This window comes from Saimiri boliviensis, chromosome 11 (genome assembly GCF_048565385.1).
Source record: "Saimiri boliviensis isolate mSaiBol1 chromosome 11, mSaiBol1.pri, whole genome shotgun sequence".
Classification (NCBI taxonomy): Eukaryota; Metazoa; Chordata; class Mammalia; order Primates; family Cebidae; genus Saimiri; species Saimiri boliviensis.
In genome coordinates, this window is record NC_133459.1 from 20945912 (window position 1) to 20962247 (window position 16336).

Sequence of the window (16336 nt, forward strand, 5' to 3'; positions counted from 1 at the left end):
CAAGTCTAGAAACAGAGCGCTGTGCTTCCTTCTCACCAATGCACTGCTCTTTCTTCTTTGTATTTTCCAAGCTTTTGGCAATGAATTGCATGTCACTTTCATAATCATGAAAAGTCCTACAAGGGGCAGATTTTTTTAAAGATTCCTTCCGCTCTGGTGTTCTGTGCTTCCCTGGTTCTCAGAGCCTTGCCCTACACAGCCTCCACCCCACATCCTCACAGACGCTGGCCTCACCGCCCCCACCCCCACACCAGCTGTTGCTGGGGCAGGACACCCAATGTTCCTGTCTTGCTGAAGGCTGCTCAAAATGTCCCTGGTGAACTTCTGGGCCCTGGGGAAGTGTAGGGGGCAGGTCTGGAGAAGGGGAAGTGGGAAGGGATGTGAAACTTGGCCACAGCCTGGCGCCACTCCTGCTGGGCAGCCCACAGGAGCCCTGCGCAGAGGACAGGAACATCCAGTTGAAGTTGACAACGGGAGGCAGGTGAGGCCAGAGTCCCAGAGGGAGGGGGCTATGGAGTTCCGGGACCCAGGGGAGCTGGCCCAGGAGGCTGGAACACTGAGGCAGGGAGGGAGGGAAATAAGTGTGGCTGATTCTGTGGCAGGACAGGGATGGGGGTGCAGCACTGATCCACCCAGAATGGGAGAGCGGAGGGACCTCAACTCCTAGAGCCAGAGCCTGGGGGAGGGTGTGAGGCGGTGAGTTAGACTCAACAACTGATGGGTAAGACCAGGGTTTCTGGGTCTGGCCCCGAAACACCTAAGAAACTGGGAAAAGGCTGGGGTGCTAGAGCTGGCAGTGGGACCCAGCAGAGGGGACGGTAGGGGCAGCCAGCCAGCCATTCTCGGGTGGATGCTGAAAGCCACTGAGCATGCGGAAGGGTGAGCAGGTGTCGTGCTGGGTGTTTGTGAAATCCTGTGTGTATGCAGAGCTCCACCATCTGGGTGAGTGAGTGTTCATTAAATAAGGAACAGGCGCTCGATACATATTTGTTCAATGAAATCGATCACCTGGGGGAGTGTATGAATGTGTGTGTCGGTGTGAGTGAGGGACAGAGTCTATTTGGGTATCAGTTGTGTGTCTAGGGGTGCGTAGTGGATTTCTGAGTTTCCACACCATGTTTTGTAGGTGTGTGGATGACAGGATGTGTTTGTGAGTGTGTGATGAGGTGGGTGTGCTCGGTTGCGTGTGTGTGTGTGAATTTGTGGTTCTGTGTATATGCGTGGGGTCCCTGGAGCTGGATTGAGAGTGGACGCTGAAAGCCCTGGAGGGTGTGTGTGCACTGGGGGAGGGGTGTGCATATATCATGGTGTGCACGGGACCCAAGGGTGTGAGCTGGGTGTGAGTGTGTGATGTCCAGCCTGCCCAGGCCCTCCTGTGTCTCCACAGGGGCATCATGGAGGGGTCCCGGGGCTGGCTGGTGGTCTGTGTGCTGGCCGTGTCGCTGGCCTCTACGGTGACCCAGGATGTGTGCCGAGCACCAAACGGGAAGGACGGGTTGGCAGGAAGACCCGGCAGACCGGGGCGGCCAGGCCTCAAGGGGGAGCAAGGGGAGCCGGGTAAGCAACCCCCTCGGGACACCGCCCCTCCGACCTCAGCCTGGCCTGGCCTCCAGGGCGAAGGCTTGGGGATGGCACTGAGAATCAGGAGTCCGTCTGCCCCCAACGCCCTATGATGAATCCTCTCCAGTTTGCACTTGGCCCCAGGCGCTAAGGGAGGCCCAGCCTTCTCCCCGGGCCACGTCCCCAGCCTCTCCACTCCCCATTGACGGCCTGGGTCCTCTTCCTTCGGCTTCACCTTCCCCCCTCTGGAGAATGACTTGCTTTGAGCAGTGAATGTGAAAGTTCCAGCAGCAATGATGAGTCCTGGCTCACAGTTCTCTCACCAGCATAACGAGGACCCAGAGTTTAGTCTCAGCGGCCCCCGCCTTGCTGTGTGACCTCAGGCAAGTTATCAACCCTCTCTGAGCTTAAGTGGCCTCATCTGTAAGATGGAGAATAACCCCGCGTGGCACATAGAGAGGGACCAAATAACTGCAACTGCCCCTTCACTTCCTCCGGCACCCTTGGTGCTGTTCGCACTTCCACCTCCCCAACTCTTTAGGCTTCAGAAACTCTCACATTCTAGAAGAAAGGCAGGGGGTGATGGAAAAGGGAGGTCCTGATCAGAGCAGAAAGGGAGTCTCATGAAATCCCCCTGAGCCTCCCGGTCCAAAGCAGACTGGATGGATCACATAGACATTTGCAGTAATTTGCATCCGGGCATCCTACGTGGGATACCTGAACCCGCAGAAGTCAAGGTCAGTGCCCTGGAGGAGGGTAGAGGGCCCAGCCTTGAGCAGGAGCACAGCAGAGCAGCGAGCACCACGCATTTCCCAGAACCTGACACTTTTCCAAGTGCCTGTTCACATTCCTCTCCACTTTACAGATGAAGGGGAGGCTCAGAGAGGTTGAGACACTTGCCCTAAGTCACACAGCCAGTCAGAGCCAATGTCCTGAAGGCCCAGGTACTTCCTGGCCCTTTATTCCATAGACTCAGGGGGTCCAGTTCTCTCCCTGAGGACTGGTAGGCTTTGGACTCTCACTCCCAATCTGCCATTTCTCCCCACAGGGGACCCTGGCATCCGGACAGGCATCCGAGGCCTTAAAGGAGACCAGGGGGAACCCGGGCCCCCTGGAAACCCCGGCAAGGTGGGCTACCCAGGGCCCAGCGGCCTCCCCGGGATCCCTGGCCCGCCAGGAATTAAAGGCATCAAGGGCAATCCAGGAAACATCAAGGACCAGCCGCGGCCGGCCTTCTCGGCCATTAGGAGGAACCCACCGATGGGAGGCAACGTGGTCATCTTCGACACGGTCCTCACCAACCAGGAAGGCCCGTACCAGAACAACTCGGGCCGCTTTGTCTGTGCTGTGCCCGGCTACTATTACTTCACCTTCCAGGTGGTGTCCAAGTGGGACATCTGCCTGTCCATCGTATCCTCCTCTAGGGGCCAGGTCCGACGCTCCCTGGGCTTCTGTGATGCCAACAGCAAGGGAATCTTCCAGGTGGTGTCGGGGGGCACAGTGCTTCATCTGCAGCAGGGTGACCAGGTCTGGGTCGAAAAAGACCCCAGTAAGGGCCGCATTTACCAGGGTTCCGAGGCTGACAGCGTCTTCAGCGGCTTCCTCATCTTCCCATCTGCCTGAGTCAGGGAAGGACCACCCCCCCGCCGCCACCCTGCCACCGCTCTGGCTTCCATGCTTTGCTCTGTAAAATGAGGGTGCTGTTGCTTTAGTTGCTGAAGGGAGGGGGCTGGCTCCAAGAACCCCAGGACTTGCTGCCCCATGACATGGGCTCTAAGAAGCTCGTTTCTTAGAACTCTTCCTGGAATAAACATCTGTGTCTGTGTCTGCTGGACTTAAGCTTCAGTTGCGACTCATTAAGAGAGAGGCCTAAGAACCATAGCAATCGAGTGTTTAAGAGGCAGACCCGTGCTTAGTATTTTCTTTTTTTTTTTTTGAGACAGTTTCAGTCTTGTCACCCAGACTGGAGTGTGATGAGACAATCTCTGCTCACTGCAACCTCTGCCTCCTGGGTTCAAGCAATTCTCCTGCCTCAGCCTCCTGAGTGGCTGGGATTACAGGCGCCCACCACCACACCTGGCTAATTTTTTGCATTTTTGGCAGAGACGGGGTTTCACCATGTTGGCCAGGCTGGTCTCGAACTCCCGACCTCAAGTGATCCACCTGCCTTGGCCTCCCAAGGTGCTGGGATTACAGGCGTGAGCCACCACACCTGGCCCATCCCCAGTATTTCAGGTGGTATGTTTAGCGGGTCCTAGCAGCCTCGTTGGCCCAGGTTCCAATCCTGATGCCACCACTTCTTAGCTGTCTAATCATGTGCGTGGTATCCAAGCTCTGAGACCTGTTTCCCTATCTGTTAAGTGGGACTGATGATACCACCTACCTCAAAGCGTCACTGGGAGGATTCAGTGATGTAATATGAGGATTGTAGAGCACTGCTTGGGTCATAAAAAGGGCTATGGAAGTTCCGCTGTTGTTACATTTTGTTCAATCTTTATCACCAAGCTCTCTATGTGGTATGATGGCCCTGCATTGCAGATGACGAAACTGAGGCTGTGAGGGGCAGGCATAAATCAGCAAATCAGCATTGAAGGGGAGGAGCTGGGGGCCGGGCATGGTGGCTCACGACTGTAATCCCAACACTTTGGGAGGCCGAGGTGGCTAGGTCACCTGAGGTCGGGAGTTAGAGAGCAGCCTGGCCAACATACAGTGAAGCCCCATCTCTCCTAAAAATACAAAACTTTGCTGGGTGTAGTGGTGCATGCCTGTAGACCCAGCTACTTGGAGAGCTGAGGCAGGAGAATCACTTGAATCCAGGAGGTGGAGGTTACAGTGAGCTGAGATTGCACCACTGCACTTTAGCCTGGGTGGCAGAGTGAGACTCCATCTCTCAAAAAAAAAAAAAAAAAAAAGGACAAGGTCGAGGAGAAGCTGGGATTTGAACTCAAGCCTTACTGATGCCCAAGCCTGTGTTTAACCACTACCCTCACCAGCCTCCCCGTTTTCTGTGAAGCACTTGACATATCACACAGGTGCTTTTCCAACCTGTACTAGGAAGGCAGGGGCAGCAATCAGAGACGGGGAGCAGTTGGCCCAAGGGCACTCAGCCGTCCTTCCTGGAGCCAGGTTTCCTGAGTCCAGCCCTGGGCTTCCCCTTAGCAAGGTGTGGAGGCCAGGCTGCTGCCTCTGCTGCCTGCTGGACGTCCCGCCGGGGCGGGGTAGGGGGGGAGGCTGGGAAAGTCGTGAATGCTCACAGTGCATTCCAGGGCCCTACTTGTCTGTCTGGAAGCTGCTACAAAGTAGCAAACCCCACCCTGTACCTCGAATGTGGGAGAAATCAGGATACCGGGAGTTCATACCCGAAAATGTCCAATGCCCTATGCAGTTTCTCAAAGGAAGCTGGGTTTATCTTTGTGCTACACACCACACACACACACACACACACACACACACACCAGTTACACCTTCACGCCCACAGGCTCAGTCAGGGAGGCACAGCCATCATGGCACATGGCCCCTGCATCAGACATACAAGTAACATCCATGAACCATCTAATCTTTCTCTCTCTTACTCACACCCCCGAGACTCATGTCCCAAACACACTCCTTACACCCAGGGGCACACATCCTCCTCCCTCCAGCATGCCTGAGCCCCAGAATGCCTGTGTCCTCTCCCACATGGACCACCATACACTTGAACTCCCGCAGGGCCATCCTCAGAAACACAGGGGCTGTCCCTCCCACCCACAGCCTGACTCACAGATGACCTTACATCCTGGAGCGTACCACCTGAATACCCACCTCTAAAGTACAAGACCCTTTCCTGGGACTGCCCCTGCCCTGCCAACAGGGTTTGGGGGGGTCAGGAAGAAGTGAGGGGGGCCCAGGGAGAGGGGGAACCCTCCACGGTCTCAGGGCAGCCCCTCAGCTCCCTCCCGGGGTCAGCTCTGCCTGTCCCTCCCCGTGCCTTGCCCACCCACATCACACGCTGCTTAAGAGGCGCCAGGGAAACAGACAGGTCTTCAGGTACCTACGTTCTGGCAGTCCACAGCCATTGATGCTCTGAATCCCAGGAAAATTGATGTGGACGCTGAGGCTCAGAGAAAGGGGACATCCACTCAAGGACTCCCAGCCAGAAAGGGGTAGGGGCCTGGGGTCGGATCAGGGCTGCCGGACCCCGCAGGGTTAGGGCACGCAAAGAAAATGCCAGGGGTGGAGGCTGCATCAGCGGCAGCAGAGGCCAAGGTAGAGAAATGGGGTGTGCAGGGAGTGCCCGGCCGCCCCCTTACCCTAAATCCTACCCACACCCCATCATCCGCCCACTACACACGGCAAAATCTCTGGACCCTCCGGGAGGGGAATGAGCTGGAGCCGGAAAGGGGCCAGGTGGGCGGCTCACGGGAGGGCTGAGCGTGGGCCGCGGCTGCCACCTGCTGGACAAGCCGGACCCAGGCGCACAGGAGGTGAAAAGGGAGGAGAGGAGCCCAGAGCCGTCCAGGCTGGCTCGCCCCCAGCCCTGTAACGCAATGTCCGTCATTTCTGCTCATCCCAGTCTTCCGAACCGCTAGGGACTCCTGCGGCAAAGTGCATGCATGCCCCTTAACTCATCCCACGCTCTGCAGCCCCACGGCACAGGCACAGGGTGGAGATACGGGTGGGGAGACTGAGAACCTAAGGTTTCCTGAGCGCGGCAGGGGCAGAGCTCCGAACACCTGACCGTGCCTGGCACGGGACAAGGCATGGATGTGTGTTATGCACTGAATCCAGCCACTGCCCTGCATGGGAGCTATCGGAAGCCCCCGTGTTTCAGAGGAAGACCCGCAGGTGTGCGGTCGAGGCTGGAGCCCCACTACTGCCTGACAGCCCTTTCATTCCTAGAAGCTCATGTAAGAAGAGGGAGAGGGGAGGGCACCTCTAAGCCCTGCCAGCCTGGTCCTGACCGGGAGCCCCTCGCCAGCCATGGTGGGCTCCAAGCCCAGAGGCAGGGCATGCCCGGGATGCAGGCGAGGAAGGTGGTGTTGGCAGGGAAGGTGGAACTGTCAGGGGAGACCAGGGGCCCCAGCAAAGGAAGAGACACCAATACGGGAAGCCGAGGCCCCCGGGGTGGACAGAAGGAGGGCCAGAGGGACCAGTGACTCGCTGAAGGTATCTGGTCTACGGAGTGACAGGGCTGGAAGGAGAAGCCGGGGCCCTGACTCTGTAGCCAGGGCAGCCCGTGCACCACAGCCCCTGCCTGCCTGCCATCCAAGCAGCTCCATCCTGGGGGTCCAGCTCCAAGTTCGACCACTAGGATGGGGCGCGTGGAAGTTTCTAGAACAATCCTTGCCACTTGACAAGTACATGCGAGGCTTGTTTCTGGGGGCAGCTGAGCAGAGGGATCAGAGCAAGGCTTTGGGCCCCAAGAGACCATTCAGTGTGTGACTTTGCATAATGGCGTACATCTCACACATACGACACACACGCGTGCACACACACGCGCGCGCACACACACACACACACACCACATACACCTCAGTTTCCTCATCTGTAAAGGGGGAAAATAACTTCCTCCTAGGGATGATGGGAAAACTGAGTCTCAGGCACAGCAAATGCCAGCGTTGAGCATTAGATGGGCGGAACCTGACTCTGGGGGATGTCTGTGCCTTGGGGGCTTGTGCACACACACACACATACCACACACACACACCAGACACACCACACACCACACACACACACCACACACCACACACACACACAAACCACACACACACCACACACCACACACACACCACATACATCACACACACACACCACACACACACCGCACACACCACACACACCACACACACACCACACAACACACACCACACACATACCATACATACCACGTACCACACACACACCACACACACCACACACACACTACACACACACCGCACACACCACACACACCACACACACCACACACCACACACACACCACACACATTCACCACATACACCACGAACACACACACCACACATACACCACACACACCACACATACACACATACCACACACACACCACACACACCACACACACACTACACACACACCGCACACACCACACCACACACCACACACACACCACACACACCACACACCACACACACACCACACACATTCACCACATACACCACGAACACACACACCACACATACACCATACACACCACACATACACACATACAACACACACACACCATACATACACGCACTACACACCACACACACACCACACACCACACACACACACACACCCACACCAGACACACACACACACACACACACACACACACACACACACACGCCCTCAGCCAGATGCTGGGGCAGTGGACGTTTCCTCATTTCAGACACTCATGACTGCCGTGGGATTGTGGACGGGGGTGTTGCTGTGGTCAGTCTGGCTCAGCACCCAAAAGAAAGTGTCAAGTCAGGGAAAATTCTGGGAAAGGGGATGTGGGATTGGGGAGGACATGAGAAGGGGAGGGGGCCCAGCCCTGCTCTGGGCAATCCTTGCTCTGACCACTCTGACACCGTGTCCTCTTGCCTGGGAGAGAGGAAGCAGATCTGAGGACATCTCTGTGACCAGGCTAGAAGCTGCCCACCCGCAGGTGAGGCCCGGAACCCTGCCCAGGTAAGGGCAGATGGCCGTTCCCCCACCTTCCACCACCTTACTGAAACATGGTGCCAGGGCAGCTTGCTGTGTGAGGGGAAGGAGGGCTCCCACTCCCTGCGGGGCCCCGGGACCTGGGTTTAAGAAGAGGCGTCACCATCCATCCATGGTGAGGCTCCCGGCGGGGGGGTGGGGGGGGCAGGGAGGCAGGATCCCGAGAGCTGAGGAGGACGGGCCCTGGGGAATGAGAGGGTCGGCGAGGTGGGGGCAGGTGAGGGGCTGGGGGCCAGCTCAGCTCTCTCCCTCCCAGCTCCTTCTCCGGGATGGATGTGGGGCGTGGCTCCCACTTTGGGCTGAATCTGCTGCTGCTCCTGCTGCTGCTGCCCCTCAGGGGCCAGGCCAACACAGGCTGCTACGGGATCCCAGGGATGCCCGGCCTGCCCGGGGCACCAGGGAAGGATGGGCACGATGGACTGCCAGGGCCCAAGGGGGAGCCAGGTGAGTCTGCTGGCCTGGTTTGGGGGTTGGGGTCTGGGGCAGGGATCAGAGTGTCTGGGGCTGACCAAGGGGTGGGAGACAGCAGGAAGTGCATTCCCTTGCTGCCACAGCTGCCCCTGGGCAGAGCTGGACTCTCACTGTGGGTCCGGCTCCTCTATCCTCAGAGCCCAGGCTTCAGGCCTCCCCAGAGGTGACATTGGGCCTGGCGCACCTCCACGATCCTCCTCCTCCTCACCCGATTACAGGATGGGAATAAGAGCGCCTGCCCCCGAAGGTGGCCAGGGGGCTCACAGGAGACAGTGCAAGGAAAGTCTTCTTGCCCTGCAACATGGGCACCTGGGAAGGGAATATATCCAATGCATGACTGCCAGGGTTCAAGTCCCAGCCCCACTGAATCCCTCTATGTGAACCCGAACAAGTTACTTAACCTTGTCGTGCCTCAGTTTCCTCATCTGCAAAATGAGGAGATGGTTGCTGTGAGGAGTAAGTTAACTTAAACATAAAACAGCCCTGAGCACCTGGGAGCTCCATACAGGTGCAGGCTATTGAATCGTCGGTTTTATCAGAGATCCGTGCTCACCTCCCTCCTTAGGATTCTGGATAGTTGGAGGGGTGGGGAGCGAGAGGTCAGGATCGCAGCCAGAGAAGCTTCTATTAGAGGCCCACAGGCAATCGTTGGCATAGGAGAAGGGCTGAAGCTATGAATGGGTGACGGGGGCTGAGGCTGGGTGGAGCCCTGGGCATGTGAGTGCCATGTCTGTGAGCAAGCTGTGCACGTCTGAGACTCGGGGTGTGTCTGGAGCCGGCCTGGGGTGAGACTGAGCAGAGGTGATGGGGGACAGGGGTGGAGGAAGGGAGGGGGGCCAGTGAAGAGGAACGTCCTTGGGAGTGGCCTCACCATCACCTTCCCTCCTGGATAGATGGGCTGGCACCAACATTCCCGAAGGAATTCTCCAATTTAAGGGGAGCTCAGTGAGGCCCCCGGGTGTGCCATTTTCCAGGACCTTGTACTTCACAGCGGCCTCTGCCCATCTCCCCGCCCGGGGTAGCTGATGGCCCCCCCGTGATTGAACTCCCAAGTCCCAGGCACAGTCTCAGTTTTAGGAGTGATAAAAAGAGGCCACAATCCCTCGAAGAAGTGGTTGACTCTCATTTTGCACATGCCAAACCTGGGCTTCAAAGAGTTTGCGCAACTTGTCCAAAGTCACACGGTGGGATCCTGTCCAACGCCCAAGCCCACATTCTCCACCCCTGCCCTGGCTGCCGCTCCAGCCCCCCTCCATTGCTGTTTCCTGGTGCTCTCCCAATTGCTGATTTGAGGACATCACAAAGGATGAGACGCTGCCCCGCTCAGCATCACCAGCAGCCACCACGAGGACCAGACCCTCCAGGGCACACTCCTATGGTGTGCCTGGCACTGGGCCTTCTCCCACTCCACCCTTTCAGGGACTCCCTGTTCTATCATGCGCATATCTCAGCTGATGCAAAGGGACAGAACCTGGACGGAGCTTGTGCTGCCTCCGACCAGCCTTCTGGGTTTTTGTCAAGAAGGTCTGAGAATTTCACATTTTAAGTGAGTTCTGAACTTGTTCATGTTGGGCTCTAATTAAACATTTTAAAAATCACCGTGGAGGCCACACGATAACTGTGGCCACATGCCATCTGTGCGTGGGCTGACAGTCGTGGCGTCTGAGATCCCGCCCAGCTCTGAGCTCCCTACTTGCTCCATCACAAATGTGGAAACTGAGGCCAAGAGATGGGGAAGTGCCCTGGGCGAGGTCAGAGGGCAGGTCAGTGGAGGAGCAGGACTTGCACCAGGCTCTCTCTCCCCTCCGGCCAAAGCCTGACTCCCTGCACCCTGCTTCTAGGGAGATGGAAGGAGATTCTAGAGACCAAACACCAGTGCTGTGTTCCCTGGAGGACACCCCCAGGGTCCCTCTTCCCTGTCCCCCACCCTATCACTGTCTTCCTGCCTTCTCCATCTCCAGGAATCCCAGCCATTCCTGGGACCCGAGGGCCCAAAGGGCAGAAGGGAGAACCCGGCACACCTGGCCATCCCGGGAAAAACGGCCCCATGGGACCCCCTGGGATGCCTGGGGTGTCCGGCCCCATGGGCATTCCCGGAGAGCCAGGCGAGGAGGGCAGATACAAGCAGAAGTATCAGTCAGTGTTCACGGTCACTCGGCAGACCTCCCAGTTCCCCGCAGCCAACGGCCTGATTATCTTCAACACGGCGGTCACCAACCCGCAGGGGGATTACGACACGAGCACTGGCAAGTTCACCTGCAAGGTCCCGGGCCTCTACTACTTCGTCTACCACACGTCACAGACGGCCAACCTGTGCGTGCTGCTGTACCGCAACGGCGTCCAGGTGGTCACCTTCTGTGACCACATGTCCAACACCAAGCAGGTCAGCTCAGGCGGAGTGCTGCTGCGGCTGCAGGTGGGCGAGCAGGTGTGGCTGGCTGTCAATGACTACAACGGCATGGTGGGCATCGAGGGCTCCGACAGCGTCTTCTCCGGCTTCCTGCTCTTCCCCGACTAGGGCGCTCAGGTGGGCTCCAGCCCCACGGGCCACCCACCTCCCTCAGCTTCCTGCATGGACCCACCTTACTGGCCTGTCTGCAACCTTGCCTAGACCATTTTCCCCACTGGATGGACTCCTCCTCCAGGAAGCCCATCCTGACCACCGCCCCCTCCATGGGTTCTCTCCCTCCTCTGAACTCCTGTAGGAGTCACTGCTTGTGCAGTTCCCGTGACATTTAACCAATACCTTCTGGTTCTGCCATTTGTTTTTTTTTCAAGTATTGGAAGGGGTGGGGAAATATATAAATAAACAGTGAAATCAATAAATATGCCTGGCTCAGATTCCTCATTGCTGATTCCTTGAACTTCGGATCTTCAACTTGGCGTCGTCCATAGCTGTCTGTGGGCTCTGGACTCAAGACATCTGGCTGGTGCTCAGGGAAATCTTGGCTGCCGGTTTTAGGACACTCGGCACCATTTGGCCAGGTGGGAGAGAGATGTTCTAAGAGTGGTTACAGGCTGCCAGAGGTCCCCGAGGGATCACCTGCTGTCACTTGTCTGGGGGGAGAGGCACTGTCATCGTGAAAGGTGTCCAAGCTCACGGGTAAATGGCAGTAAGTCTGACTTCCCAGGCCTGTGCTGAACTTCGGGAGCATGTACCATGGGAGGGAATGGGGCTTGGGGAAGCCCAGTACAGACAAAGACAAGATGTGCAATGAATTTGTGCTGAATGAATAAGAAATTGGTGTGAATTAATGAATGCATAAGTGGATAGGTAAATGGCTAAAAGCAGAGTAAATGAATGAATGGAAAAAAAAATCATAATAGCTAACATTCATTGAGCACTTAGTATATGCCAGGCATTACACTAAGCACTTTACACATATTGACTCGTTTAACATTCATAATTATGCTCTGAAATGGACATGAGGGGGAGAGAGAGAGAGAGGGAATTGGCCCCCCAGAAGTCTGGCCTGCCCCAAATAACTCACAGGCTCTGGGACTCCCAGGAGATCTGAAACCGCTGCTGCCCACCGGCCACCAGGTTTGACTGGGAGGTTGTTGGGGGGCGGACCCAGCCGCCATGGTCCTTGTGGAGGTTGATGGAAGCCCACTATTTGATGTGCAGGTGCAAAACGATAAAAAGTCTAACTTTCCTACACAGACTCCAGGTCCGGTTCTCAGCTCCCCGTCAGACTCCAGGCTCGCTCTAGCCTGGGAGAAACTGGCCGGTCCTGGCTGTGGTCACAGCTCGGTTCCACAAAGCCCCACAGAGTCATGGAAGCCCCAGTCAACTGAGGCATGAGCTGTTGAGAGCAGAGGCTCAAGCTGAGTTCTGCAACCACCTCCATTCACTTTGGCTCCTCTGCTTGGGAGGGGCTGTGTCACGCCTCCCTGCCTTCGCCCATGCAGTCCCTCCCACTCATGCAAATCATCCATCCACCTGGATAGTATTCACTCAACTGTCAGGAGTCAACACAAACATCACCTCCTCCATGAAGCCTTCTCCGATTTACCCCTTGGGTCCCCACGGTGCCCTCCACAAATTTGGGCACAAATTCCTGACTCCTTAGAGCCCAGGCTCTCAAATCAGGTGGTGAATAAAATTAACCTCAAGACTTATATAAAACAAAACACACAAAACCAGATCTCGCAACTTTTTTAAAGGTTTGGGGAAGACCAGGCTGTAAATGGGTTGGCGGTTTGCAGGGGAATCTCACACACACAGCCCACCCACTAGCTCTTGTGCGCTTACTCACACGTCTGCCTCCCCTCTAGATGGTAAGAATCCTTGGCACAGGGCCCCTTCCATACACACCTGCCACATGACTGGGCATGAAAAGTGTGTAAGATGGGAAGGAGGGAGAGAAAGACCCCCCACACACACACACATACACATATATACACATGCATATAAAGGCACATGTACAGACACACACATATACACATACATGTATAAACATACACACATATACCATACATACACATATATGCATACAAACATATACACACATATACACAAATATACACATATATGCATACATACACACATACATACACATATACACATACATATATAGGCACATGCCCAGACAGACACACACATACACACATAACTGCATACAAATACACATATACACATTCATACACATACACACAGACATGCACAGACATACACACATATACACATACAAAAATATACCGATATACACACACACATATATACACGTACACACATACACAGACTTATGCACAGACATACACATATATACACATACACACACATATATATACAAATACGTTATCCACACAACACATAGATATATGCATACACACAGAAACATACAGACACACATATACGTGGACATATATACACATACATATACATACATACACACTGACACACACACAGACATCCAGACATCCGCACACATCCACAGACACACACATAGACATGCACAGACACTCATGCACACATACACGCAGATATACACACAGACACATACACACATACACACATACACACATGTATATGGACACACACATACATACACATACAGAAATCCAAGTGGGAGAGCAGGAGCCAGGGGCCGAGGAACCCGGTCGGTTCACTGAGTCCAGTGTCCCCGGCAGGGACAGTGTGAAGGCCACGTCCACGACATCCACTGCTCTCTCCCACCAGCCCCTTAGTCGTCCGCCTGGTGACACCGAAAGTGATACATCTTCCTTCTCATTTCTCTTTTGTTTAAAAAATCAATACCCCGTTTCTGCAGGCCACAGTGTCGGATCAGAAACCAGTACTTTGGAAACAACCATCTTCGTGCCATTTTTATTTTCCGTAATTGTTTCTTTGCCGCCTTCTCTTTGGCAGGGGAGGCCGGCCTTTGAAAACGCCAGCTTGTCTGCCTTGCTGAGGGGAGGCGGGTGAGAGTTTTCCGGTGGGGCAGGCAAGGAGGGGTGGATGTGGGGCAGAAGGCGGGACAAGATGCCCCAGCCGCAAGGAACCCCTTTCTGACTACGAGAAGGTGAGGGTACGGGTTTCTTCTGCTGCTCTACAGGGACTGGGGTTTCCACTCTCCATCAGGGATGCCAGTCCAAACTTTCGTGGCTACAGACACCTGCTGGCTCCCATCAGGAGTCAAGGCCCAGGGACCCTTCAGCTCCTGATCCCCAAGTCCAGGCCTCCTCCTAATCCAGGCATGCATGGCTTCTTTGCTCCTGGGTTCCAAGAATTCCATCTTCTCTTCATGTAAGTAATACCATTCCCATGTTTGCAGTGGGTGCCCACCAAGGGCTGGGCACTCACCTGGTCCTGGACATAACCGAGTGACCTCGCTGGCCCCACAGCAGCCCCAGGAGATAGGTGTTTGCGCCTTCCATTTCTACACGAGGAAACCTAGGCCAGTAGACCTTCCTGAGGCCACATAGTTAGCAAGAGGCAGAGCTGGGATTCAAACTGCCAAAGTCCGTGCTCTTAACCCACCTCTGCTACTTTCTCTGCTCACTGCTTCTACCCCAAATTCACGTCCACCTTTTCCCATTGCCATTAGCCACCTAAGAATTCGAGACACAGGGGCCAGGCACAGTGGCTCATGCCTATAATCCCAACACTTTGGGAAGCCAAGGCAGGCAGATCACTTGAGGTCAGGAGTTCAAGACCAGCCTGACCAACATGGTGAAACCCTGTTTCTACTAAAAACAAAAAAAAATACAAAAATGAGCCGGGTTTGGTGGCCTGCACCTATAGTCCCAGCTACTCAGGAGGCTAAAGTAGGAAAATCACTTGAACCTGGGAGGCAGAGGCCGCAGTGAGCCGAGATCACACCACTGCACTCCAGCCTGAGAGACAGAGACTCCATCTCGAGAAAAAAAGAAAGAAAGAGTTAGAGGCCCAGGCCCACTCGGCTTTGGGAACTCCCAAAACCCCTTGACTTGCAACCTACTAACTCCCTTCTCCCTCTGTGGGATCCCCTGCTTCTGCTCCTGCCCCTAGCCCGGGTTCCTTTAGGCCCATGGTTGACTGAGTTCAGAGTCCTTCTGGTCTTATCAAGCTTATCTTTCCCTCCTAATCACCCGCTTCGATTAACACTTAATTTCCACCAAGCCGCACCCACCAGCCCGGTGATTTTCCATCTCCAGGCACAGATGTCAAGAGGGCAGGCTCTCCAGCTCCTGGTGCTCGCCATTCATCACGTCTTAGATGCAGCCACAGGGAGAGGGAGGCTGATACCCCAGTGCCGGGGATGCCGGCTTCCAGGCCTGTGTCTGCCACTTCCATGAGGCATAGGCCCCAGCAGTCACGTCTTTCTGTGACATTTACCACAGAAGCAATGAAGCCTCATGTCCTTCTGTGTTTAACACTGGTCTCCCCCTGTAGAAGGGAGGCCCCATGGGGACAGGGACAGTGGCCGATTTGCTAAGAGCTCACCCTTCAGTGCTTAGCACATGGAGGGGAACACACAATATTCGTTAAATGGTGGCTCCCCGCTCCGGGCCTCAGTTTCCCTGTATATAAAATGAGGAGGATGGGCCGAGTAATCTCAGCCCCTCTCCAGCCCTAACTTGGCGTGATTCCAGGATCAAGAAGAAGCAACAGGCCCCTGCCTGGGCCTATTACTGTCATCAGCTTCAAGCCCTGCTGGAAGCAGAGGGAGGGGCATGAATAAATAATGAGCACATTTAAAACGCATTATGAGGTTGTTTTCTGAGAACAGGGAAAGAGCAGGGGCACAGAATGGGAAGGAAGCAGAAGAGATGAGCCCAGAAAGGGGAAGCCTGGGACATGAAGTGATATTAACAATGAGCACGTGCACAGTACTTTACAGTTTACCCCACACACTTTCTCCCCCATCATTTCTTCCATTATCCTCCCAGCAGCCCGTGAGATCTGTATCTGTAGAGCAGGTAGAATTATGGTCTCATCTCATAGCAGAGAAAATTGGGGCTCCCTTGGGGTGCCCTTGACTGAGAACATGTAAGCTGGCAAGTGGCAGAGCCGGGATCGGAATCAAAGTCTCTGACTCGAAGTCAGTGCTCAGGCACTGGGCCAGCCACATGATGCTCACGGAACACCCCTGCCCAGTGTAGAAGAAGATCACGAGGTCAGAGTGCCTGGGCG

The 16336-nt window shown here is 55.3% G+C and overlaps 2 protein-coding genes across 3 annotated transcripts; both read left to right on the plus strand.

Moving 5' to 3' along the window:
- Positions 1-375: 375 nt before the first annotated feature.
- On the plus strand, positions 376-3394 carry C1QA (complement C1q A chain). The gene is made up of 3 exons (XM_003934894.3): positions 376-481; positions 1388-1557; positions 2609-3394. Exons 2-3 carry the CDS (start codon positions 1395-1397, stop codon positions 3181-3183), a joined length of 738 nt encoding a protein of 245 aa, XP_003934943.1. The 5' UTR covers positions 376-481; positions 1388-1394; the 3' UTR covers positions 3184-3394.
- Positions 3395-8067: 4673 nt separating this feature from the next.
- On the plus strand, positions 8068-11544 carry C1QC (complement C1q C chain). 2 transcript variants are annotated; one of them, XM_003934893.4, is made up of 3 exons: positions 8068-8214; positions 8504-8691; positions 10680-11544. In XM_003934893.4, the coding sequence occupies exons 2-3, from the start codon at positions 8517-8519 to the stop codon at positions 11234-11236; spliced, it is 732 nt and encodes a 243-aa protein (XP_003934942.1). In that variant the 5' UTR covers positions 8068-8214; positions 8504-8516; the 3' UTR covers positions 11237-11544. The 2 variants fall into 2 exon arrangements, with proteins under 2 accessions (XP_003934942.1, XP_003934941.1); XM_003934892.3 differs by having other exon boundaries at positions 8102-8191.
- Positions 11545-16336: the final 4792 nt, after the last annotated feature.

What these genes read in the sequence shown, in the direction of transcription:
- C1QC (XM_003934893.4), top strand. Translation starts at nt 8,517, where the DNA reads ATGGATGTGGGGCGTGGCTCCCACTTTGGGCTGAATCTGCTGCTGCTC. An exon ending in AGGGCCCAAGGGGGAGCCAG is followed by an intron (nt 8,692 to 10,679) that starts GTGAGTCTGCTG and finishes CTCCATCTCCAG; the next exon opens with GAATCCCAGCCATTCCTGGG.
- C1QA (XM_003934894.3), top strand. Translation starts at nt 1,395, where the DNA reads ATGGAGGGGTCCCGGGGCTGGCTGGTGGTCTGTGTGCTGGCCGTGTCG. An exon ending in GGGGGAGCAAGGGGAGCCGG is followed by an intron (nt 1,558 to 2,608) that starts GTAAGCAACCCC and finishes TTCTCCCCACAG; the next exon opens with GGGACCCTGGCATCCGGACA.